This window comes from Varroa destructor, unplaced genomic scaffold (assembly GCF_002443255.2).
Source record: "Varroa destructor unplaced genomic scaffold, Vdes_3.0 BEIS01000001.1, whole genome shotgun sequence".
NCBI classification, from domain to species: Eukaryota; Metazoa; Arthropoda; class Arachnida; order Mesostigmata; family Varroidae; genus Varroa; species Varroa destructor.
In genome coordinates this window covers 7003919-7030606 of record NW_019211454.1, presented here as the reverse complement: position 1 = coordinate 7030606, position 26688 = coordinate 7003919, and the positions used below count along the sequence as shown (strand labels likewise).

Genomic DNA, 26688 nt, shown 5'->3' with positions numbered 1-26688 from the left:
ATAGGTGCATGTGGACGTAGAGAATTTGAGTCTTGTCTTACTCTGTATGAGAGATTCTAAGACCTTTCAGGTCTGACGAAAGATAGCCGTTTAGGTGCGTCGAGACCGTCGTGCTGTCATGTGATCCAAGATAACGAGCCGGTAAGCAATATATTTGTGAGCGTTTGGCGAAAGCGACAGGTCTCGGGATATGAACGTTAATGCGTAAACTGTAGGCATATATTGTGGGGGGGAGGAAAGCTATTAACACTTTTACAGGTGACCAGTGCGCTTATTTGTCTAACAGATCATTAGAGTTACATGTAACTAAAGCCACGTATATACCTATCGGATGGAAAGCGTTGGAGGTGACTCGCAAAACTGATTTTTTATCCTCACCCCACCGCGCACAGAAATTCTATCACATCTGTGAGGCTGCCCGATACTTCTATATTGTTTATAAGGGCTTAGCAATAAGCTGATTCAATATTGAATTATACATTAAAATAATAGTATTGAATTTTCTTCACGAACCTCGTCATTTCTAGATTTCTGAACATTTCATATATGTATTAGCACAAATACGAACATTAAGAAGCTATCGTGAAATCATAGAGAACTTCACAAAGTGACTCAAGTTCTCCAGTTCAAACTAAACCCGCGACGAAACGAGCACAAAATGCAGCTACTATTTTGTTCCCTTCACATAATTGGCACTTACATTTTCCTGGTGGGACATTGGTTTGTTGCATCCATCGGTGACCGGGTGGGTGTGAGTAACGGGCCTGTTCCTGGATGAGGGTGGTCATGGGGGGATGGGGTACCGGAGGCGGGGGATTCACCGGAATTACCGGCGGCGGAGGGTTCGTGTACGCCGTTGTGCCGGTTGTGCCGGACACGGTCACTGAAATAGTCGGTGGCACCAGCTGTTGCTGGAGACCGTGCTGCTGCTGCTGTTGTTGTTGTTGACCGCTGTTTTGTTGCTGCTGCTGCTGCTGCTGCTGCTGTTGTTGTTGCAGCGCCGCAGTCTGTTGTTGTTGCTGGTGGGCAACCGCGGCCTGTTGTTCGTAAGCCTGACGTGAGCCTGTGCTATAGCCGATATCCATCAACTGGTTAACCGCCGCGCGAACCAATCACCCGCCCGCGATGAATCGCGAGCGAACGACCAGTGCAACTTCAACAACAGGGGATGACAATTAGGACGACTGGTGTTGTCTTTAACCTACGTCGTCCTCCTCGTCGTCAGCGTTTTCAACGTGTCCACGCAGCTGATTCTACTGCTGGAGGTGGTAGGCGCCGCTGTGCCTGTGGCTACTATTCCGTTAATAATATCTGTAATACTTATACCTCTATGTTCAGTTGGCGCTGCCGATGGTTGGCGGATAGATCGTCCGACGAATACTGTCTTGGTTGATATCGTTGCCTGTTAACTGTGGTCTGACGTTAAGAAGTTGAAGTTGCAGTGAGTAAATATAATAACAATAGTTATGAGCGAAGAGCTTGACACAAGTGCTGATAACGATGAGGACTGATTTGTCGGGAAAACAGTCAATTGTTATGTCTTTTTCGATTTAAACAGAATCAAAATGTCTTTTCCAATAAATTTTATCGTATACTTTTTATATACAGCTGCTGCTTCGTTGGGTCTTGACTGTTGTCAGTTGTTTGTTTCTAATTAGGCGTTCGAATCAGTCAAGTAGCAGACAGTCACCTACTGAACAGACATACATGCATGCATGCATACAGATGCACGCGTCTCCTTTTTTATGAGACTTGGCTAATTTATCTTTTTGTTGTTTGTTAATCTGTTCAATGCTGTCCTGCTGTTGAAGTCTGCCCGTCTTTTATCAAACTCTGTCGTATCAGAATTACGTATGCGGAAAATGTACGTTGTTTGTCTGGGTTGACGCTCGCTGGCGGGTGACGATCCTGAGGCGGGATTTTTGAATCGCTTTTCTGAAGACCACTTCTGACTCGAGGAATAAAAGTTAGTGTATATATATATATATATATATATATATATATATATATATATATATATAGAATATTCTACCAAAAAGGTGAAATAGGTCGTTTTTCCTTTTTGACTTGTAGCTGTTGCTATTGTCACAATTATTCTTGACGTATCGCTTGTTCTTTCTATATATCCCCTTAAATTTTATTTGCTATCGTCGCTGTTGTTGGATGGCTTACGTTTTCCTTAGTGTTATTTTGAAAAAGCATACTTCTATTATGTCTTCGACGTCATCGCTTCGCCCTATTCATGTATAACTGTCGATGAAGGTCTAAGGTGGGTGTTCGCGTTACTGTAGATGTATCTGCTGTTGTGACGGTTATATGTTTGTTGCTAAAAATACACTCTTGACCGGAGCAACTTGAGCTTGTATCTTCTTTTTATTGTTGTCTTCGTCGTCGTTACGTTTACTGTGTGTTGTATGGCGTGACTTGAGCGTGAGCTACGAACTTCGTGTATACTGACCGTATGCCTTAGGTAAATGCGTAGCGGAAAATAATGATTTATCTTCGGTCTGTGCCTTTGTGTGGGTCGCTGCTTCGCCCCTTTTGTAGTTGTAGGGTATTATTGTATTATCGTGGATTAGTTGGATAGTAATTATTTAGTAGACTGGTTATAGGAATAGTTCTATGCGTTGAAATTGAAGATGGCTTTCGCGGTTGAGCTTGCAGGCAACCTGGGCGGCAGGCGGTCATAAGCGATAAGGGGACTGCTGGTAACTGGTCTCGTACCGTGTATATCGTACTGTATGCCGTATTAAATGGTTTTCCGCCTTGTTTCCCTTTTTCCGTTCGGTTTCACTCTTTGATTCTAATTGTCGCGTCTCTATCTTGAGTCTTCTTTTTTATCGTCTTCGCTGTTACTGTGGCCACTCGTTTCATTACGACGATGTCAATCCCCTTCGCTCTTCGACTTGTTCCGTTTTTTCTGCCCGAACACGATACAACACCTCTGCTGCTGCTTTTTCCGTAGCGGTTGCTGGTGTTGCTGCTGCTGCTCTGCTACGCGAGGCGCTGCCGTTGCTGTGTAAGCTCACAATCAATGCCCCGGGCTCAATCGACTGACGTTCGAGCTCGAGTGACCTGGCGGCCGGCTAGCTCATCCGCTTACGTTGGGGTCGCCACCTTCACCGAAGCTAGCATGCCGTGCTCGGGCCGAAGACGAACAGGAGTAGCTTCTCAGGCGTCCTGTTGAAGCTGTACCCGTTAGCCGGAGCCGCATGACTGCCACTGATTCTGGGCCAGAAAGAGGCCGTGCCAACAAGTGCACCACCTGTCTGCTGTCCACCGATTACTAAGTCGCGCTCAATCCGTTCGCCAGCCACGTCCCTCAGACGTTCGCCATCGATGTTCTTCTAGCCGGTTTCTAAGTGGCGCAAGATGCGGGCAAGTACCACCAGGGTACTTGGAGCCCGCACCTCATCGCCAACGAAGACCGACCACTGGCTGGAGAGGGTCCCCAGGGTCTCCTTTATGGGACTCTTCGCTTTCCTAGCTGGCAACTATCGTTTATTTGCTCGCCCCCCTACACAACGAACACTGACTTGGTGCTGTCTGTGTCGCGAGTTTGTTTACAATAATCTACAGAGTCGACATATACAAGTGAGTCGTCCCTATAACACTTAACTCATAAACGTTGACTTCTCGCAGTTACGCGCGCACCCCTTGCTCACGAACACACATACACACACACACACATTTACAAACGGACAGGACAGAATCGGTCCTCCGGTCACGCTCCAACATGCGTCAGTCTCTACTCCGTCAATCCGTCATTTCAACATTCGCGGCAGGACACCCACGCACGCATCCATTATAGGCAACACACGTACACTCATATGGCAGGAACCACTCCGCGTTAGCGGCTGTTTGTTGTTCCACAATGCTGTCTGTCGGCGGTCAGACTCTTGTCGTCTTGCTGTTTCTGTAGTTGTTGTTGATCGCGCCGACTTTGCAAGCCGAACTTCCTGGTGACCCCATCACTGACCGTTTTTAATGCCGTCGCTCCTTCTTGGTTTTTATCTTTTACTTTTCCACGCGCCGAATGTCCTCCACGCACACAACGATGCTGATCGAAATACAAGTCACTGCTCCAAGGCCATTGCACTCGTCCAGAGTCCGTTTGTCACTCTCACCTGACCTCAACTCACGTCCGGTGATAAACTACGCACCGCTTAGTCGATCGGTGAAGAACTTCCTTGTCGTTACTGAATAATAATTGTGCAGAGATAGTGTCAACTGTATTAGTGATTTTTAAGATTCAACTGCATTTGGGATAACTCACACTTCCAGGCAACCGGAGGAAATGAATAATGACACACTTACACAATGGCGCAAACTGTTTTCGAAGGCGACGAATACAACGAACAACGGGATTTGGTAGCAGGTGTTTTTCTTTTTTAGGCGGAGAGAGGAAGGGAGGCAGGGAGGGAGAACCCCGCACTGAGAACTGCTGGATCCCTCTTCTAGATTTATTGCACAATTAACTAATTATAATAACCTTTCTTTTCAGCTGGTGCGACAAGCGATATTTCGAACGAACGGTGTTTTTGGCCGGCTTGGATAATCCTCACCCGGTACTCGGAGCTAACCAGAAAGGACAAGACTCAACACGAACAGAGGTTTGGAATGAAGAAACGTGTGTGTACGCAATATACGCGCGTACCTCTGCCAGCCTTTCTCTTTCGTATTTTGATTTTGGTCTGTTTTTCCCGTTTGTTGCGAACCTTCGAGCGTCGATTGCAGGATTAGTTATTGTACTAACAGTTGTAGTAAAAATGGCCACACTACAGGCGGCTTTGCGCGCGGCGCGGGTTTCAGTGCCAGCATTCCGAGGGCAACATAGTTGATTCGCGCAAAGTTCTTCCCGTTTTCCTAACTTATATCTTTTTTTTTTTTCCTATATTCATGTCTCAGGTGATTTTTATCTATCCTTGTTGTTCTTTTTTTTTCGCTGTCATATAAGTTGCTCTCTTTCTCACGCACCGTAGAGACGGAAAAATCACTGCGTCAGCACTTGCTTCGTCTCACTTACTAGTTTTCCTTTAGGGTTTGATTCTACGATTCCTGATCCTGCACCGGGGCCTCAATGCCAAAACTTTTACAGCTGCTATCGTCGGAATCCAGCTAATGTTTCTGTTGGCTACCGTGGACCAGACAAACGATCTTGAGAATCGGTGGCAGGGATCCTTACGTTAAACTATATGAAAACGCGTACCAGCGCTGTCATTACCTCTGCACCGCTATCATACTAGTTCTAACCAGAATGGCGTATCGTTTTCCTCGTTAACGTCGTCCCTGCAGGCCCGTCGTTCGATCGCTCGCCTCTGCACACACATGTATACGACAACATCAAATTACGAACGGACAAAACTAGGCCGCCGACCCATTTCGCTGGCTCAGCGATCCGCTTCAGATCGGCAGGTAGGCAGACAAGCAAGCCGGTTCGTCGCCGGATCGCGGATTAGCTCTTCTCCACAGTCCACACCACCACTCCAGCGCCTCAGCGCTCCAGCACCTTTGCCTCTGTCTCCGGCCACTCGTGCTCTGGCTGTATTCTCTCGTCGCTTACCGAGACAGTAGAGTAACCGACTGCGATCACCGCACCGACCGACCGACCGACCGACTGACTGACTGACTGACTGACTGCTGGTCGTCGTCGTCGTCCCGTGTACCGTCTTCCTCTCGTCGTGCTGTCTAGTCTGACTGCGCGGTCTCCCTGCTCTCCTACTGCTGCAGCTGCTGCTGCTGCTGCTGCTGAGACCACTGCGGCTGCCGCTGCTGCTACCACTGTCCCGATCGTCCGCTATCTCTTGGAGGAGACAGCCGCGAACGTTGAGCAGCCTTGCTGGCCCGGCTGCCTAGCTCACACCCTATGGCCTACTGCACCACCGTCCTACAGTATCGCCTGTCTGCAACGAAGCAACCAGCCGGTCGTAACCATCGTGCTGAGGCAGAGGGAACCGAGTCGGCGTCGTGCGAGCACCCGGAGCGCCAAAGAGGGAGAGGAGACTTCAGGCGGAGGAGGAAAGCACGCGGTAGCGCTGGCAAAGCAATGGCGCGCATGCGCGCCGTGTCCACTGAACTTGCTGCGGTAAGTGCGTCCTGCTGAGTGCGTGTCTGTGTACCGCTGACGAATCGACAACGCGCAACGACCGACGACTCGCTCTCTGTGTTGCTCTCGCCAGTAGTGATGCCTGTGCGAAAAAGAAGGTCTCTACAAACGCCTTGCAGCGCCACAGCTTCGACTACTCACAAAAGCAGCAGCAGCAGACGATTGTCGAGCCGTTAGCTGGTTTGCGTCGTGCCTTTGGATCTTGGCGCCTTTGGCCCGTCGATGTTCTGCTGCTAGCAATGCTGTGTAGGTCTGTGCTTATATGAGTCTGTGAGAGAGTGCCCGCATGTGCGTTCGTATGTGTGCCTGCGGGTGTATGTATGTGTAACGGGTTGCTGCTGCTGTGTAAGAGTGGCCGGATGTCTGAAGTGTCTGGTAATAGTGGCAGTAGCAGCATGTGGGGATGCGCCTTTCCGATCTCGGGAGAGAGGCGGAATGGAGAGGATGAAAAGTACTTGAGGGAACAGACAGACCTCTCTTCCAGCGATCTTCGTTCTTGTGCTTTTTCGTCCGTTTGTTCGGGGCCTGGCTGTTACCCTGCCTTGCCCAGCGGAATACCGCTGTTCGTGCTCCGTGCTGTACGTAATCTGTAGGCAGTCGCGCTCCATAGCGCGTGGCCCCTCGAGCAGCACCGTTATATGAACGGAGCAGCAGCAGTCCAGGAAACAACCGACGGAAAAGGGCTAAAAAACTGAAGCAGTTTGCCCCTGTTGTGTGCCGCTGCTCTTAGTAGTTGTAAGATGGTAGTATCATATTTTTGCCCTCGTCCCTTATTCCCAACACAATCATACTTGACCGTGTACACTCGTACCACTTAGAAGCAGCAGCAGGCGATTGCCACATGAAGCACACATTATGAACCGAACTCTTCTTACAGCCGTCACTACCATCGTTACCGATGCTGGAAAGGGAATGAAGTCTTGGGGCCTCAAGGATCTACTTTGTTATTTCTCCTGACTGTAGCAACAGGAGCAGCGTCAGTAATGTTAGCAACGGCGCCAGCTGAAAGGACGTTGCTCTAAAAGTGCAGGATGCCAGCACCCGGTGGCTGGCTACCAATTCAGTTTGTACTGCCAAGGGCGCGCTGTTTTCCCTGCTCAAAGCCTCCTTTCTGCTGCTCCGGAGGCCTCACCTCCTCCGATACCTTCTCTTCCGGTTCCGCAGCAGCGGAAGTAGCAGCAGTCGCGGCGGCAGGAGCAACATTGGACGCCGAACATCAGCCAGCAACGCGGCAGTTTCGGCAGCTGCTGTGGGTCCACCTGAGTCCATAAAACTCGTAGAACTCTTTTCTATTGCCATCATGCTACGATCTGCCGCAGCGCATCCCAGTCAGATTCAAACTGAGCTTATAACTCATCCTGCAATTTGATTCAGAAAGGACCTCTAACAGGACAGGCTTCTCTTAAGGTCCTTCTTTCCGGCAACAAAGCGCACCGAAACTGCTGATGCCGCCCCTAGCAGCGTCCCACAGATAACAAACCCGCCGCATGATGGTACGAATTTCGTCTATGTGTAGTTCTCGCCCCATCCGAGAGGGGCGCTCGCAAACGACAACATAAGAGCTTCACGTCAAGTCGCGGGCATCACACGCCTTCAAATTCGGGTTACCAGGAAAGTATCCAGTCTATTTACACCATAAATAGCCATCATTTTGCATAGTAAATAAAATTAGTATAACACCTTTATAAAATTATGCCAGGTAAAATATGCTCTATTGCAGGGTACGTTAGCTAAAGGGTTGCCTTGATACTTTTCCTCATGTCAGACTGGTTGATCGACAGTTTGTCCTCTTCGAACGCGTTACCTTTTACGTATCAACTGCAGATCTCTACTACAGTATCCTGTGCGGACTAAGACTGGCAGCACTTAGCTAAATCCCAAGTTAATGTGTGAGCGATGCAACTAAAAACGAAAAAAAAAAAAAACCGATCAGATCCCTCCTGGGTTACGGCTCAATTTTCCGACGAACTTTCTTTGCTCGGTCGACTTTGTTCATTAAAAATTAAGAAACAGCGCGGTAAAATGCACACGGACGAAATAGTACGTTCAGATTCGCAACTCGACCGACCAATGTTCATGGAGGCACCTTCTGATGGCTGAATCAATAGAAAGATGCTAATTACCTTACGTGTCTCATTAGAGCCCTCACGAACGGTGGCTTAGCCAACGTATGAAAATTGCTATCGATCTTATATATATATATATATATATATATAGTTGAAAACGTATCATACTTCTTTTTCGAAAGCGCGCATAGGATTCTTGTCGATTAGGTCCATTAAGGTTTAGTTCTAGCGGCTTCCATAAACATTATACAGTTAGAGCCAGCGAGGTCCAGATTGCCTGTCAGATTGCTGGTTGAGTATTTATGTGTATGTATATTCAGTTTTTGATATAAGAGCGTAAAATCTTCTAAACTATACCTGCTTGCTAATCCACAAACTAAACCCAATACCTAAGCACGCCCGTATGTGTGCGTTATAAATAATTTAGTCGTTCTAAACTAAATAACAAAAATCTATTTAAGCGTTAAGAATCTTTTTCATAGAATCGTCCTTGTCAATTTATTATGTTAATCATGATGGAGCATTAGAACTGATTGTCAGGATAACAGCAAGAAGCGAAACACAAAACAAGAATATTAACACCAAGTCGAAGATTGCTACGACAAAATTGTATACATAATATTCAAAGGTTGTCCGCAGTACAGGATGCCGTGCAGGTTGAATCAGTTTCGTTCCGGGCCGGCATTTCAGTACGCACCACCGTCAGCTCTGCCTGCCGAAAGAAAGTATCGTTAGGAGGCAGACAGAAGGATGCCTGATTATCTAGCTGTAGTCAAACTCTGCCGTAGGGTACCTCCCATCGCTAAGAATTTTCGCGCTGAAGGATGTGCAGGCAATAGAGCCAAACACAACGCCTCTCTATGAACCAGTACTGCAAGGATTTATTCTGTTTGATGATTCCCTTCAAGTCGACGCCAACTACTTCACTCGGGAAACTATACGATCTCCTTCTCGACATCCTAACCCATCCTCAACACCATATGTATACATATATACATAGCGAGAGGGCAAGAAAGCGCGTTTCGCGGAGCCTGACTATACGATATAACACTCGCCATAAAGTGCAGGGAAGCTTATGCAGTTGCATGTCCACATCTATCCTCTATTCTTGAAAGTGTTTAGCCGCTGTACATAGGGCATCGAGTGTCAAAATACGCGCATAGCAAAAAACCCTCACTTAGCGCTTCGGGAACCATCAAACTTGGTCAGATCTACGACCTCGCTTATGTCACAGCAGGACATTCGGTACTTGTTTGTCACAACATTTGCCAAGCTTAATTAGTACTATATATACATATAAACGTTTAGCGCGAAGTACGAACTAATACGTAGAGTCAGTACAGGAAATCCAACGACTCCTTCTCGTATGCTGTGTTCTAGAAAACTATTGCTCATTGCTCGACAGTAACGTACATATCAGCTGCGATACATTTAAGGCCACTTATTTATCGGGTTCTTATCGTTTGCCTCTTCACGAGCGAGCGTTAGCTGAACAATCACTTTACTCGTAGATTCATAACTCAGTAATACCAGCAGGCAGCGGCGACAAAAGCATCAGCAGACGAAACTACGACGAAATACGCACTTCCTTCTGAGCTTTTTCCCATTTGAGACGGCCGAGGCAGAAACGGGCCAAGATGCAATCGTAGCTAAGCAATAATTGGCCAACGGCGATACTATAGTACATAGTTCTTCCGTTATCACTAACGAGCAACTGTTATGAATGAAAATCACATATGTGAGTACGTGGCCAGTTCTGCTCTCGAGAACACGTAACAGACACCGGATGAGCGCATGATCATACGTTGTCAGAACGTCGCATATGTGTTACGAGAGGCATTTGTTACGCACGGCCACAAAACAATCTTCCTCCTTTCCAAGTATCTCGCTAGCGGCGACAGACGAAAAACCCCCACGCAACTGTTTGCTGAATAGGTCAGCACAAATATAGCACCTGTCTCCTACAGCGGTCCGATTATGGCAATATCGGAACGTCGCTGGAAATTTATCTTGATGAAATTGTTGCTTTCAGGAATAGAGCTGACCGTATTTACCATCAAGTGAGGTAAGTACTTGCACTCGACAACAGGTGTTACCCTAATTCAACAAAGTATAGTCAATGCTAACAGAGCTTTGTGCGATTTACAGCGTAATACGATGTGTCGAGTAATCGCTCAGGACATACACGTTTATGTAAAACCTCTGTTTGATTAAAACGCTCCTCTAGTCAATTGGAGTTACAAGTGCTCATTAGGTTAAACACCATTGTCCCCGTGATAGCTTAGTGAGCAACCCAATTTTCGGGTCTGGGTTGGTACCCGCTCATGGACACACCTCCCTTCATGCTGGTTCACAGCATGATATGGAATGCCTTACGGCGATACCGAACGTAAAGCTCGAAACATAGAAGTTTAGTATCATTAATGGCATCGATAGTGCTTTTTTTACGAACAAAAATTGATTTCTATCGTTCCTCGTAAAGCCCATGATCGTAGCGAGCTTATATTATTGACATATAGGGTTATAGTTCCTATTTATCTACAGGTTTAAATTATTCACCTATAGGTGGACACCACATTGGTCAAGCAGACACAGTAAAGCCTTATATACATGTACTGTATATTTTCGAGGCCTGCTTATCTAGCGACGGTGACTGAAGAGAACACGTGCTAACAGAAATCCTTTGGCTAATTTACGTTTGGTGGTCAGCTTACCTCTGGCCAGTGATACGCTGTCAGACGAATCGGGTGATGTGAGGAAGGCTATGCGAAAAATACTTCAGTGGCTTTATGAGATACACCACAAATCGGATCAATTTCGTTGGCTGAGGCAGTGGTATTAGTCGTCCGTAATGGTTAAGCTGGTCAGCGTGCGCGTTATAAACTGAGAAGAGTTACTAGAGGCTGGACTATTTTGGATATATCCGATCGCGTCTCACTCACAAGTAGAATAGGCGAGGCAAACGTTTAGTCGCTATGCCCGGGTAAATAGAACGGTTAGCATTCGTAGTGATCCCTAGTGAGAAAACGGTCATTCACAATGGAATCGAGTCTGTCTACCTAACACTTGAAATCGATAAGAGTACTTGATTGTTGCGAAAGGAAAAACGATCGTTTGCAGCGAAAATGCAACCGATTAATAACATTGTCGCATTAGAGTTTGGGCTTCGGTTAGGTGATTAGCAGAAAATTATCTAAATTATATAGTACTATTAGTATAAATACATGGATTGATCATTGTGCTAGCAAGTATTTGGCTTCTTATAAAAAAAAATTAATGTTTGTCTTTTCCCTAGAAATATTATTACAGATACAAACGCTATACTGAAGTAAAATTTACAAAATTTTTTTTTATAATTGGTATAATTACATACAGTTTGCATATGTTATCAGTTTTTCACCATGACACCAACCGCGATACTTATTAAATGTGTAATATATTTAATAACACCAAAAAAAAAGAGTACTGTGCAATTGACTTTATCTTTCTACACTTTTTCATCCATTACCGTCGGAGAATTTTCGCTTAGCCAATATTTCAGGTTAGGGATTATGCAAATCCCTCTCCATTTTTATGATCGGCTTGGGGCGCAACTTGCTAATACGAGCGGTATAACAAGCCGGGGATATCTACCCGGTGGAAGGCACACTCTATACAGGAAGATCCGAGCTGGCGTGCGCGTTTGCTGCCATTTTCCGAGTCAACTGCACCTCGTTCTTTCTTCCTGATTTTCGTTCTGCAAATGCCACTCTGGAGCCGCTGTGGGACACATGCATCTTCTTCAAATCACTTATATTATATAAAACCTGCTAATGATGCTGCTAGCATCAGCTGGAAACGACTAGATCCAAACTATGAATGTGATATAGACAGAGGATGCGCACGCGCTGCTTCCTTTTCTGGAAAATCGCATGGCCGGATTTGCATGGTAATGTTCCCTTTTTCGCGCCACCGTAGTCCATGTTCCGGTCGTGGAAATTTCGCCGTCATGTTAATAGGCACAGTTCGAAGATGTATCAGGCATAAGTTATACTGCGATATGAACTAAGAAATAGCTAAAGTAGACGAAGTGTCGCAACATTGCTATTAAACACCCATAAACGTCTACCGGGATTTTAATGGTATTACGAATAAGCGGATTGGTTCAACGGACAGGGTCAATACAGCTCAAGCGGTTGAGGAAAGCATACAGGTACAATCTTTAAAACATCTAGCAATCCTTCTAATTTAGTTTTACGAACTCAACAAGATTCGTATATAGCATATGACGTAGCCCGTAAAGTTAGCCCATTAAATGGTTCAATGCATCCTTTCGGATATTAGGATTTGGTGTTGTTGACTGGCATTTAAAGAGGTTCTGTCTATCATTAGCAAAGGTAACTAAATAAAAAGGCCGAGCAGGCTATATATGACAAAAAAGTTAGTTCTGTTTATGCATGTCTATACGAAGTGAGACATCTAATTACTTGGTAAGTTACTTAGCAGGCAATAATCACCACGTTTACCATCTATTGGTGGTAAAACAAAACTGTTTTTACATGTATAATATATTCTGTAGAGAAGGAAAAAACCTTTTGCAGTACTTCTTGGACAAGTTTAAGGGTTATGCCCAAGCAAAGGTGGTTAAACCAATGAACAGTATTACATTGCTTCACTCAAGTGCCTAAAATGTTCACCTATTATCTAATAGGCTGAGCCGGCTAGGAAGAAAGACTAATAAGGATAAGGGAGAAATAAGGACGTCTAATATTTTCTATACATGGATATACACGCATAACTATAATCGTGATTTTATAGGAAACGCGATTTATTTAGGAAACTGTATTTTTATCATCATTTTTGTAATTCTGCTACGATAACATGAATATCTATGAAGTTTCTACTCCTGAGTAAAATATGAGCGGTAAATATCGTTAGCACCTCACGACTGCCAGTGGGACTCTCTCCGCGTGATTAGTTAAGGTATGGATAATATAAAAAAACTTTCAAAAAAAAGGCCAGCCTACTGGCTTGACGACGAGTCACACTTGTTTAATTACATTAATAGGGCAGACATAGTTCATCCTAAATATTATACTTTTAGTCCGCCGGTGCTTACCCACCCAGCCTTCGCACATGTACGGTACGGTATTGACGTCCGCCTAATGCAGGACCTTGCTATCCTACGAAATGCAATGATTAGAGAGCGCATTCATAATCATCCTTAACTGCGTCCTGCAAGAAGTAGCACTTACGAAGCACAATACAACGAGCAGGACGCCACAACAAGAGTCGAGAGTAGAGTACGAGTTACGAGTTGTTATGACCTTGATTTCTCTACATTAATTGCTATATGTGATGGTAAGAAAGCAAAAATACGAGTACTAATGATAGTAATAAAAGTAATGTCTTTATAGGGTTGCTAGATTAATCCTCGACTTTCCTGGATGTCAGCCTATGAAAGCCGTGTCATAATTCTAAGTGGCAAGTCAAGATCTTGTTACGGTTATTCCATGTCACCGAATCCTGGGGAGTTAGGTACACATATACATCGAACGAGGGGCATTAGATTTAATTGCCGCTGACACGAATAAATCCTATGAGCTCTGTTATGCATGCAAGCTATAAAGCAGGTAAAAATTTTGCACGCTTTTTGCGTATGACGCCTATACAGGCCAATCCTAATACAACACGAAGGGTTGTTATATATAGCACCAGGATTCTCAGTTGGCGCTGCTTGGCAGTGAAGTCATATTTTAAATCCTATCCCAGTTTCGTTTCAAATTCTAAAAGCGAACTGTCTGAGTAACAAAGGCCCTGTTCTCACCCATCTATTTACCCTCTCTAATATGATATCTGTCAATCACGTTCGATATGCTGTGTGCACGATGTCTGCCGCATTTAGTGTCTTTGCATTTGCTGCCTCTGCCTATATGTAGATTCCGTGTGAATCCGTGACGGACCAAGTCTAAATGTTGGCTGGCGAGCGAGCTTGTGAAGGTAGCGAAGCAACGGCAACGTAAATGGTTCGACAGCATTCGAGATCGTACCGTAGCTACCTTTGGTGGAACGAAACATTCGATATAAACATTACGAAAGATGCCGTTATTCGTGTCAAACACTTAACGCACGCCTGTTCTTATCTGTCTTAGACTGTGGTTTTTGAACGGGTACATAATAGGACCGCCGTTCACGCGTCCTGGATCAAGCAGATAAATGCAAATGTGCGATTTTCTATTATATGACTTCTTGGGTGCTATAATGCTATAGCTTATACGATTTAAGCAAAGCGTTTCCACGTTCAGGCTGACCCCAATGCGAGCAGTCGAAAAGGGCTTTTGTGTCAGAGAGCGTTTATATATAACGTTTTTATCTTCCTCTAATAAATACTTCTCCCTAAAAGTAATAGGGACGATCCAGTAAAATTTTAACTTCGAAACTGGGACTTCGAAGAATCCCAATTATATCATGCCCAGTTGTGCCAACATGACTCAGAGGAAGTGACTTAAGCCAACTTTCTTTATGAAGACAATTTGCTATGTATAGCAGTTTGAAGCAGGGTTAAAACTATAGTAACTATATAAATTAGGGCTATATAAGTGAGTCTCTTTATGATGGACTACCCAATCCGCTTACTAAAATCTATGCGAACATTTGACGCCTCTTAAAATCGAATCAGCTACTATAAACGCAAGTAATTTTGTTGTTATCTTTCTCTGTTTTCTTTGTAAAGTCGTTTTTGTTCATCGCTAGGTTCAACAACGATCTTTAAGATCCCTAGCTTCCTGTTGCACCTCAATTGTCAGTCATTCCTCGGCACCAGTATTCATCCACGAGGAAAATGAGCGGCACCAGTGCAATGATTGTCAAGTGAAACAAAGGGATCATTATTGCGCCAACACCAGATTACACAATAAAGCACCATAATGTTTTCTTTTTTTTGCCCACTTGGTTACTTCAAAATTGGTAGCGTTGTCTGAAATTCGTCATTTGCTTTTCGTCTCCCGTACTGCTTGACCCTAGTATAACCTGGTGGCGTTCATCAGAGCGACCGAACTATATTCTATCTATATATTTCTTAATTTTAAAACAAAAATAATTTTTCAAAAGCTAGAGTCACAGCCATTATACGCTGGGCCGATTAATTCCCTATGAACCCTACTTAAGTCCCCAACAGTAAGCGATCCAGCCAGCCAGCCAGCCAGCCAACAGAGAAACTTAACGAGTGTCAGCGACACCCTCTTCGTAGCGATAGGATATCGCTAGAGAGCATCCCTACAGAACGTTAGATGCCATATCGAAAATGAAACGAAAAGATAAATGGTTTTATTATTGTTTGCCCACATTATCCTGTCTCATGTGGCATTTTTTCGTCTCGAAGGTTCCTAACAAAACTTGCTCGTTGCCTTGTGGATGTACACTCGCAGTCGAAACGTTAACTACACTATTAGCTTATTAAAAAAATAATAATTCGGTCACTAGGTAATAGTAAAAAAATATTCTGATTGAAGAGAATTCGTGTTTATCTTTAACAGCTTCGACTATTTTTGCCGTGCGAAATATAGTGTTATAGACTTGTGCCCACTAGAAGCTCTGGCCGGGGGCAGGTCTTACGGGACTTATTTAGGGAGTTCGTAATCCGTTACTACGTATTACATCTGTATACTGATTATGCGAGCACCTTTGTAAATTTAGTATCCTTAGAAAGTGAATACGTTTTTCAACTCCTTCTCAGCGAAATATACTGATAAGTTGCGCTGAGGAGCTACTGTAGAAGAAATGGGCAGTTTAACATCCGTGCCGATTTTGAAAACGTCTTTTACAGAGGCTTTTGTAGAGGCAGACTCACAAGCACTTCGATCATTTTTAATAGCCTCACAGATTTGCTTCAAAGCGAATTCTGGTATAAGTGATGTTGATATTAATTGGCCGGCTTGTTTCCAGTATCATGTAACCACCATAGGCAGCCATATGTCTAGACATGGAGGCATCGTTGGTTGTGGTTCGTCCAGTTCTTCCTTTCCCTGTGGAAAGACATTGCAGGCTAGATATGTGACGCAATTCTCGTATCGTACATACATAAAGAGGTCGACATTAGGCGGCATTTCCTTCATTTCTTTTCAGACGGGTTTCGGTCTATTTTGTGCAAAAAGCCATGAATGATCCAGCTCATAAATACTAGCTCATTATTCGATGTCTGTGCCAAACGCTGGGATCACTGGGACCCGACCCAGTTGAGCTTTAATAAACTAAAAACTTTTGGCACTTACTTGTTCAGTTTACAAACAGCAACTGTCCGGTAGCAGAAAACATTTTATGCGCATGCATAGCTCAAAAACGCCAGAAAAAAAAACGACCGAAAAAGAAGTGGTCGTTTGCCAAACACGAGTGCAGGATACCGCCGGCGGTGGGACAAGATCTATCGCTGTCCTCTTGGCTACGCCATTGTCCAGTATTGTTTGGCAGTCTTCTAAACAGACGACCATTGGTTGCATCCGTCAGCAAGCGGAGACTATTTCCCAGCTGCCAGCGTGAAAGGGAGAAAGAGAATGCAATCTCTACGCTGGACGGCAGTTACACAACGACCGGCCCAACAGCCCTGCCAGGGGGCAAGCGGTGTTAAACAATTGTCTTTCGATGTTAAACAAAGTAGAAAGAACTTTTCATAGACAGACATACACACACATCTAGCTGTTATGCACAATGTAAATGTACAGAAACGTCCAACAGAATATATGGAGACCTTTGTGACAATATTATTACTACCTACTCTTAGCAACTGGTGTTAATGTCAGTGTTAGCGGCTGTGATCAGTAGACAGTCTGGGTCAGTGAATAGCCATACATGAAGACACCTGGCGTTTTCGACGGTACGTATTCGTAGCATTTTGAAAAACATCTTTAATAGATATCTGCTATTAACTCGAGCCTTAAAAGGACATGTTACTAAATAAATGCGAGCTGTTAGAAATAACTGTGAAAGATGCGAGTATCAGAAAAAACATTATGCATTACACTGACAAGGTGCCTTCTGTTGGAGAATGATGTGAGGCTGCCTATTGCTGCTTCAACAATAATAGTTTCTACATATATGTATATATCTTATACATATATATATATATATATAAGTGCATCTACGTGTCTCCGCAAGTGAACGCAACGAACAGAACACAGCGGAAGGGAAAACCTGAAGCAAAGCTAGAAGTGTTCAATGAAATGTAAGATGTATTTCCTAGTTTCGTTCTCTTTAGCCTCTATATTTGTACAGTCCGCTTCGGGTTCGTTATCTACGCGGACTGTGCATGTTGTCAAACCCGACTGTGGATTCTGCAGACACCGTTAAGCACTTTTTAAAATCAGTCGTGATTAGCTGTGTGCTTGTTCTTGTGTATTTCACTCAAATACGTACACACATAAGGACACGTTTGAATTGTAAATTCAACAACCTCTCATAGTTCAAGCAGTAGTTAACTCCGTGTACCGCAGCAAAGAGGTCTTTGTTAGCACCCGGAAAGCCGGTTACAGCGTGTGCTTTAGCTTGTGACCCTTATCAACCTGAATAGACGGCGAACTCATAACGCCTACCTGCATTAAGTGGCTCAACCCCAATAGTAACAATGGAGATCAGTTCTAGACCAACGTTCAGATTTACCAATAGCGATTGCCGGTGGCTGCCCAGGATATACTCGAAGTCGCCTATAGGACTCGAAGTCGCCTCTTCGTTGAAGCAGAAACGATCTTATATGATCAGGCTTCGCTATTATATGCACTGCACGCGTCTCCCATTTTGATTTTCTCTTACTTGATAGCGAAGAAGACGTTCAATTAGCGCGAAAAGATTATGCAAGTGCACGGTATACATCAGAAATTATCAAAAGGAAGCACTTCTGTTGTGCAGAATTCCGTGTTACCGACCATGCGGCAACGGCACTTCTTGCACAAGATCAGAAACTACTAGGATTGAATATACTTGCTTGATGTCAGACTTCCTTGTGGCGTCTGTCATGTCAACCCCTATAGATTAAATTATTATAAAGAAAGAAACGAATATTTTGCACGATATTGGAATTGTATGGCAGATTATTTACGAGCCCATGCTGTTATACTTGTGAATTCGTGTCCCATTTGTCAAAACGACTTAAACACTCATCATTTACGTGGCGTTCAATTCTATTTAAAATATCATAGGATAATACTAAAAACGCTGCCAATATTTTATTGCCAAGTCTCTCTGGCATAATTCGCCACTCAATTGATGAGACGGCTCCTCTTTCTCATCACACACACGCTGTTGTTTTGACGTGTGGAAATGCGAGACACATTTCGGTCAGTCTCGAATTATTTCTTTCTTCCACCCGGTCATAAGACTACTGTTATTCTTTCCAGGGTTTAAGTGCAGAGAGGTGCGCCAGCAGAAGGGGTAACTGTATATCACCGTTTTCCTTTCCATTCTTAGGCGAAGCTTAGGGCCTAACTTCGTCGACAATCCGCTTCTTCAATCATCAGTACACCATCCCCACAGACGGTATTATCATTGACACAGACGCTTTTCGCACGCACATGCACACGATGCTACCCACTCGCCTACGATGGCTTCGCTTACTATTGTAGATTTGCGGAAATATTCGTTCTATAAAATAAGTTTATGCATTATTCATATGAGCACGGTGGCCACAGTCAACACTGTAGTGAAACTCATTTCTAGTGAGTCTTGGCTGGGGTCGTTTGGAAAGGGGGGGTTACGGATCGTGCTTATGTCGGGCGGATGTGCTCGGGTAGCACGGACTTCAAATAGTGTTGACTATCGCTAACTGGTCCGAAAATCATCGGTGTCGGTGGTCGTCTCCTCACTTTGACTCTGGTAAACTGTGGTAGGCTAGCTAACTGCTGTTTGCTCACTGCTGAAGTCTAAGCAACGTAAGTATGAAGAGTAGGTTAGGATAAAGTGTGGGTACCTGTATGTCTGAGGCTGTGTGAATGTATGTCCTGGTCTTTCTGTCTATAGAAGAGACTTTCTAGACGGGATACATGCAAACATATTCTGGTTTACCTCATAGTTGAAGGAGACTGCATCGCCATACAGCCCAACAGTCAGCGCCGCTGCATCAACGAACACATATACAGGGCGCATCCAATCAGGGCCGAGAGGCAATCGCCCCTCGATTTCTCCCTCCAACTATCGCTGACGGCCTTTCAAAGCTTCTGCGCTGCTGGTACTTCTATCGGTTAGTGGCCGAACGACCCCGGTAATTGAGCCTTTTCGGGACAACACCGTCCCTTTCGGTGCTGCGTTGCGTGGATTACCGTCAGCCTCCCCAACTATGCCAGGCTCAGCAATGAGAGGCATTCCATTCATCAGCGATGTTATTCCCTGCTCTCAGTGGCAACTCTCGGTTAAGCTTGGGCGGTCTACACAAATCGTGTCAAAAGCGACCGGCTTAGAAAAGAATAAAGGAGAGAGACGTGGTTAGGGAAACAGGCGGCGAAGGCTGACATGCTTAGTGCCTGCTGCCTGGGAAGGCTATAGTGGTTTCTCGACTTTATTTTTTCATCTCTCGTGATGGTTCGGGAAAAATGTTTGCCGTTGAAAATCCTGCTCGTCGAATACCTCGTTACGCTGAAGTGCGGCGTGAAAAAAATGCAGCGGCGAGCAGGGACTGAAAACACAAAATGGGATCTATTTTCGTCGAGACCACACTGGCCGTATACGTATGGGCAGTTTACGAGAAACTCTTTCTGATCGCCAATGATCGTCGTCCAATAGGGCTTGGAAACAAGGTAAGAGGCAGTGTCATGAACCCATGACAATCTACTGGGGGACCCTGTGCAGCCGCCTGGTGAGATAGGCGTACCCAGCTATTCATGGAATGATCATGGACCATTCGTAGTAGCTAAAATAGAATCAGTCAAGACGGGGTCATATGCAGGTATTGCCCTCTAAGAAAAATATGTATACTGGCATCGAGAACAACGTACTAGCTCGGCGACTCGACATTGGCCATTGGCACCATTAGCGAATCGAACGAATCCACAATGACCACATGTGCTGCTGGGACGACAACGGCGAGCAGTGGATTAATCAAAGTGGCAAAACTGAAATGAGTGTCGCCGCTGAGTTGTTGCCCAGATAGCAAAATAAGGTTGAAGGGGAGTCCTCTAACAATGTCTGGCTGGGATCGGCTTCCTTCAGTTGTAGAAATTGCAATAGGCTGAAGTGAGTAGGCGTATTGGTATTAATGGTGGTGGAGATTTGGATGCCATGATTGCGAGTTCCACTTTCTTTCTGCTGTTACAACAGCAGTACTCACTCACCGGTCACGCAATATACCGCCACGTGACACCTAGCTAGATAGCTCGGCTGCCGTCTCTCTTAGCTTTGCCGCTTACGATGACGACAAACGGCAATTCGGTAAACGACAATTTGGCTAAAAGGGAAGTTGAACCTACCTCGTTTGGATCATGCAACTGGAGCAGTTGCTAGATCAGTGAGTCGAACGCTTGGCTTGCCTGCTTGTCAATTGTACCGCTGTCGCTTTCACTCACTCTCTCAATGGCAGGGAGTGCCTGCTATCTCGTTCTGCTGTCCTAGCCGCTTATTCCGTTGACCTTTCCGGCGGTTCCTTGCATGACCAATACTGAGTGACCCACCACGGAGGGGCAGTCCACATTGCTATAGAACCATGTTACTACTAGTACCGTCACTAGTATTTGTACAACAATGCTGACGGTTGATACTACAGCCCTTGCCCGTGAAACCAACGTTTTCGCAGCGACGTTAATGCTGTGGCACGACAAGCAACACAAAAGAACACCAAACCACAGCATACGACATGAACAACACGACACGTACATGTTGGACATGGCCTGGGGCATTGGCCGTAGTATGCTATGAGCCAACGGCCTTCTCAGGCTGACTGCCTCGACTAGAAAAGACGAGCGACTGGACAGAATCGACGTCGGTGGGTAGACAGCAGAAGAGAGCAGCTGCTTACCGAGCAATTGCCGAAGTGGTTGACAATAGCCCACGAGTGAAGTAGCGGTTGCAAAGAGAAGTAGAAAGCGCGTCAACTATCAGAAATAGTTCGCCGACAGGGGCACCTAGTCATGGCGCAGCAGGCGGACGGTTACATTCTCATTACAACGAACGAAGAGTTGAATTCGGTTATACTGTTCGCCCCCAGAGTAGATCCCGGCGTCCCTCGGCAACATTCAGTCAAGGTTAAGCGAAAATGGCTGTCGTTTTCTTCAACTGCAACGTTGTTTCGATTTTTCCCATCACTGTCCTTTTCTTTAGTCCTTCGTTGTCGTGAATGACGCTTTATAGAAGTATAATAGTGAGGCCGCAGCTTAGCCTTGAGACTGGTCAGCAGTCTACGGCAAGCCCAACACGATGCGAGGAACATCACTTGCTCGCTCCGTGGAGTCAGTGCAAACGGCAAAAGGTCTGCCCCATTACTGTTACCGAGCTACGGTTATGTGTATCAGCTAGAATGACTGCTGAATCCTTACGTTGTCCGTTGTTCGCCATCGTTGCAGAATCGGAGGAAACGACGAGGTCAACGAGGTAATGTTTTGCAGACAGGCAAAGGCTAGCTTTGGAGGTTCCGGAAACTCTGGAACAGCAGACTCGGATGAAGACGACCGATTTTCGCTAATCATTAGTGCCAGAAGTTACATTGGACTGTTATTGACTTTCATATTCTACAAAGGCTGGAGGAGATTTTCGCCCTCATTTCCCTTTTCCGTTAAAATGGTTAGTTGACGAAAGAAGATTTCTCCTTAATGAGCTGCCCCTCGTCATCATGGTGCAAAAACAAAGAACTAGTGTAGAGTTATGTCTTCTAAAGCTCTTCCTTTGTTCTCTCCAAAAAGGAGAAAGCAACATAAATGGTCCACCAGCTCGCGTTGCCCTTAGCAAGGGGACTACATAGGGCAAAGCGCTTGAGAGGTGACTTTAGGTCAAATATTTGTGGTCACTTAGGCCTTAGGGAAAACCTTGACTGCTTTGCCCTTATTTACTGGTAAGCCTAAGAAAGAGAGACTGTCTATTGACGCATTCCTCGATGTCTTCACTCCTCACCTGCTTCACCCTCCTCAATCTGCTTGCTCTCTAGCTTTATAAGAGCAATCGGCGGGTTACCCTTCGGAGTTTAATGACTGTTCTGTATCATTCAGTGTTTGTTGTATCGACTAACCTTCGCTTGCTTGTGGCCGGTCAACGCCTGACCGTACGGAATATCAGTCCTGATTCTACTGTATCTCGTAAAATTAACGGTCGCCCCTACGATTTGCGGGCCGAATCTTATTTGACGTGTCGGCGCGGACGAAGGGATAGGATGATGAACCATTAGTAGTTCCATTAAAAAGAATGTGATTGAGAAAGTGCTACTCCTGCACACTAATTGTAGATCTACCTTGGCTATACTTGCTGGGCTGAGCTGGGCTGGACAGTAGCACACATGACAACGAGGCTTAATACACTTAAGTGTCGGCAGACCTCTGCCCACTCTGCTGTTACTTTAGGGTTCCCAACTTTTTGACCAACGGTTCATCCTGGGCCACACCAGCTTTCGCCAATTTCCTCTGCCGGCCTTTTTCGCTCCTCAGCACTTTCCTCCCGGTGTTTTTTATCGCTTAGGGGACTGTTATCCTCAAACTACTTCTAGTACTTCTGCTAGCACAAGCGGCAGGACTACTTACAGAGTCTACGTGTGACGACACTGTTGCTAGCTAGGAACAGAGAGGAGAGTCGTATGTCACTCATTTTCAGGAGGCAAACAGGATGGCCTAGATTTCCGGAGGGTTTGTCACACGAAAACCTAGAGAGAACGCTGTTCAGGTGCTGCCCGGTTACATAGTACTGCGATACAAAAACAATAAGTTTGTAGAAAAACCACTACGAGTAAGTCCTTACCCGGTAGAGCCTGCAAAAGGACTGAGCGACGGCATGGTTGCTGCGACCAAACAGGAGCCAAGTTTAAAAAAAGTTTTACGTAGTGACTAAGGCAAGCGGGAATGGGAAATTAGCTACACTTACGTTAATGCTTTTATTTACACTGTAGGGTACTTCTGGAGGACGACGGAACGGAAAAAACGGACAGATGGATTAAAGTATACTTTTAAAGGTTTGGCTTTCTTCTCCTCGTCTCCCCTTCCGACTGTCATCGTTGTTCGCGATCCATCATTCGCTAGCTCACCGATGAAGCGAGGTCTGAGGGAATACGCAGTAACAGAATTTACGGCACAAATTATCATCCTAGCCGGTATTGTCAGAGATTCTTTTAGTGTCGGAACTTCAGTATGCCTTCATCTATTAGCGGCCTCGGGTTTCATTCTCCAAACCTCTTCACGCCACTCGAGAATTATCTCAAGCAGCTACGCGACCTATGTACACGTCGAATGTATGTATGGTTGAAGTGAAAAGTGCAAGCGGAGCTGTTATAAACTAGCAAATTGAAATCAGTTAGTGGCAGATTAGTGGCGCACTTGCTTAGTTCTTACCGTGCGAACCACCGATGCCACCGCTAAATCTTTTTTTCGCTCTGCACCTGACCTTCGTCTTAGCTATCGTATCATCCCATATCGTTGGCTTGAAGCTGCCACTAAATGCCTACAGCTTTTACTGCTGATAGGCCTGCCCTATTTTCTAGTTCTTTAAGTTAGGCTGGCAAACGTTGTGCTTCAGAGCATATAAATTACACAAGCACAGAGCTGTAGACATAATGTGAGTAGTGGAGTTATATGGAGACATACAATCTTATTCTAAAGCCTTCCTCTTACTGAGTCAAGCGTTTCCACATCTATTGAAACACCATAAGCAGCGGCCGTTTCGTCGCGGCTGGAAGCGGTGCTGGTCGAGCGTCACGATACCGGCTGCTTTCGCCGCTGTAAGTCGTTGACTTTCGTTGCTCGTCGCTAGTTGTCCCTAAGTGCGTTTCGTCGTCTCGCTTCTGAGCTGCTCTCTGCCGTTCCAGTAGTGATCGCGTCGTCGACCGCCGGAATCCTTCACGCCGATGGCTGGATAGTGTAGAAATGGAGGGGAATGCCCCTTTTGCCACGCGACTCAGACGCATCCATTCGTCTTCTCAACGCTAACAAATGGCTTCTGTTGTAAAGTGTCGTATATGGCATGGCCTTCGTGGCGTCCCTTTCTCTACAGACGTCCAGAGTTGCACTCGTGCCCACTTACCAGTTCCGAAGACACGGGTAGAAGCAGACGCACACAGTACACCAAAACAGTTAGCAGTCGCACGACTATCCATGCAGATGACATAAATGTACAGTCACTCTAGAAACTCAGTAGCAGGGAAGTGCTAGCACGATGTTGGTTGGTATTAGAGGTCGTTATCTTGACCAGTAACCAGGGTGGTCACGCACAGCGTCGGCTTCAGCCAGCTGCTGGCTCCCAGATACCACGCCGCACACAACCAAAAGCTCTTAGATCGCCATTATTCAGCTACTCGTTTGGTGCTGCTTGACGCTTTGCTAGACGTTGGAGAAGGTGCAGAAGGAGAAAAAGGGACCTAAGGCTTAAGTGAGCGACTACCGTTTCGCCTGTTTGCCGACATTTCGACTTCTGTTGGTGACAAACCAGACTCAACGTAAGCACGGCCCGGGAAAACGGTAGTTGCTAGTCAAGAACAGCAGACGGAGTTATATGCATCATGGCCGGCTGACCGCGCCAATAGATATATTAGTACTCACTATTTCTTCCGTGACCCCCAATTTTTTTACCCCTTTCTTGCTTGACTAGTGGCGATTTTCTCCTGCTTCTCGCGTTATCGTTGTCGCCAGCGATGCTAGCAACAGCAGCCTCGTCAAAGAATATGTTATAATTATGAATGAAATATCATGGCACACAATGGAAAATAGAACTAAAACAGACCCAGCACTCAGCATGCTTCTACCCTAGCGCGAATGTACGCTACGGTACAATGACGCCTCATAAGCACCCACAGTGTTCTGGAGTAGCGGATGATGATCAGGTGGACAAAAACTAAACAGGATAGTAACAAAAAGATTAACAAAAAGTAATACGACTTTATTTGTATAGCAAAAGCGTAAACGGAACCAAAATCGTTCTATTTATTTTGCAAGACCATATATATATATATATATATATATATAGACTTAACCAGTTTCGTGCCGCATTTGTTTATCTGATTCCCCACCTCCGTTTGGCAGCAAGACTACGGCGTCAGTCGTTCTCTCATCACCAGCAGCGCTTCATCTCCACTTGAGAAGTTCAACTCCTCGTCTATCTTGCCTTCATGCCCCTACATCCCTTGGAAAGGGGAATAAACTTTGCTGTTAAGGTGAATACAAAATCGGTCCACTCAATCTCAGTCTCTCCGGAATTGCCCGGAGCTGGAATATGACGCCGCTACCGAAGAAAATGCACCATGCACATAATTATTTACGTTCGTTTTGTGGTCTATCAACTATAGCCCGAACTGCGAGACCTATAGTACTGCTCGTCCTCTTACATACTGCTCTAGGTATCATGGAATATCAGATCCGGCTTGAGAATCATCAGCGCCAGTTAGCGGGTCTTATCTGCAGCAGCAGCACGCTTCTGGACTTACGGGAGGCAGCGACTTTGGCTGGCATCCTGAATCGGGCCGCGATCTGAGTCCGACAGATCGAATGCTATCCAAGGGGGGTAATAGTAACAAGGGGGGTGCTCCTCAATCAGTAACTCCTTAACGCAATGTTTGAGTGAAGATAAACGACAGTTCTGGAGGAATGCTCACGCAGTCTAGTTGAATCAATTCTTCATCTCTATCGCTAGATAAATATTGATTAAAAAACCAACCTGGTTTATAAGCATGTAGATCAGTCATCTTGACGGGACCTCCTTATGAAACTAGTGACGAAAAATGAGGATAGGTTTACTTACCTGAAATGAGGAAGGAACAAAACTCGGTCAGTTAGGAGAGGCATGAAGATCAGTTGGTTGAATCTCTAATGAATTCTAGATTATTTCGGAATCACAGTAAAAATAATAGACACACATGCGATGTTAATACTGTGACTATGTTTTCACGGGTAACTCAATTTGATTTTCCCAGAATTTCTATCAAGTCAAGCGGATACAAAATGTCTTCGTAATGGCGCAGTGGTAATCTGTTTGCCGGCTAAACTTAAGAGATATGTAAGGTAAGCTAGATTCGAAACCGGGGCTAAAAACTCTTTGTTTCGTACTAGAAGAGACCAGTCTGAAATAGTCCTTGATGGAGGTACCGGACGTAGAAACTGGAAACATTCAACCGGCTAGAAAATACTGAGACACCGTTGGCAATTTTCGTATAGAAGAAGTCTACATTTGCTGTTATGCGCTGCCCAAATTGAGATCAATCGGATAAAAATATAGCATTTTACTTTTGTTTTAGCTATCGTTCTTTTTTCAAAGATTTTTTACAAAGATATTTGTATTCCTCTAGTGATTTCCATCGACATTATTGCCACGATATCTGTTACCTGATTTTCACAAATAATTTCATAATCATCAATGATGTAAGATCATCGATGCTATATA

General features: G+C 45.1%; 2 protein-coding genes across 20 annotated transcripts in view; one reads left to right on the top strand and one right to left on the bottom strand.

Annotated features, from left to right (window-relative positions):
- The window catches only part of LOC111255482 (band 7 protein AGAP004871-like), a 376186-nt gene that overhangs the window by 345324 nt on the left and 4174 nt on the right, over window positions 1-26688 (bottom strand). The window contains exons 1-3 of one of the 10 annotated variants that reach the window (XR_015317476.1): window positions 16422-16624; window positions 10887-16175; window positions 701-8884 (exon numbers count right to left, since the gene is read on the bottom strand). Coding sequence is in view for 9 of the 10 variants with exons in the window: in XM_086975362.1 (XP_086831488.1) it covers window positions 701-1085 (385 nt within the window). In the remaining variant the exon portion in view is untranslated. Of the gene's footprint in view, window positions 1-700; window positions 8885-9585; window positions 10823-10886; window positions 16176-16421; window positions 16625-25965; window positions 26050-26688 lie in introns of those variants that run through there. The other 9 variants (XM_086975362.1, XM_086975368.1, XM_086975379.1 and 6 more) reach the window with 9 other exon arrangements.
- The window catches only part of LOC111243159 (uncharacterized), a 34325-nt gene continuing 24342 nt past the window's right edge, over window positions 16706-26688 (top strand). For 3 of the 10 annotated variants that reach the window (XM_086975512.1, XM_022788288.2, XM_086975488.1), the window contains exon 1: window positions 16706-17020. In XM_086975512.1, coding sequence (XP_086831638.1) covers window positions 16996-17020 — 25 coding nt within the window. In that variant the 5' untranslated portion in view covers window positions 16706-16995. Of the gene's footprint in view, window positions 17021-18536; window positions 18676-21686; window positions 21904-25334; window positions 25466-26221; window positions 26683-26688 lie in introns of those variants that run through there. The other 7 variants (XR_015317578.1, XM_086975500.1, XM_086975493.1 and 4 more) reach the window with 7 other exon arrangements.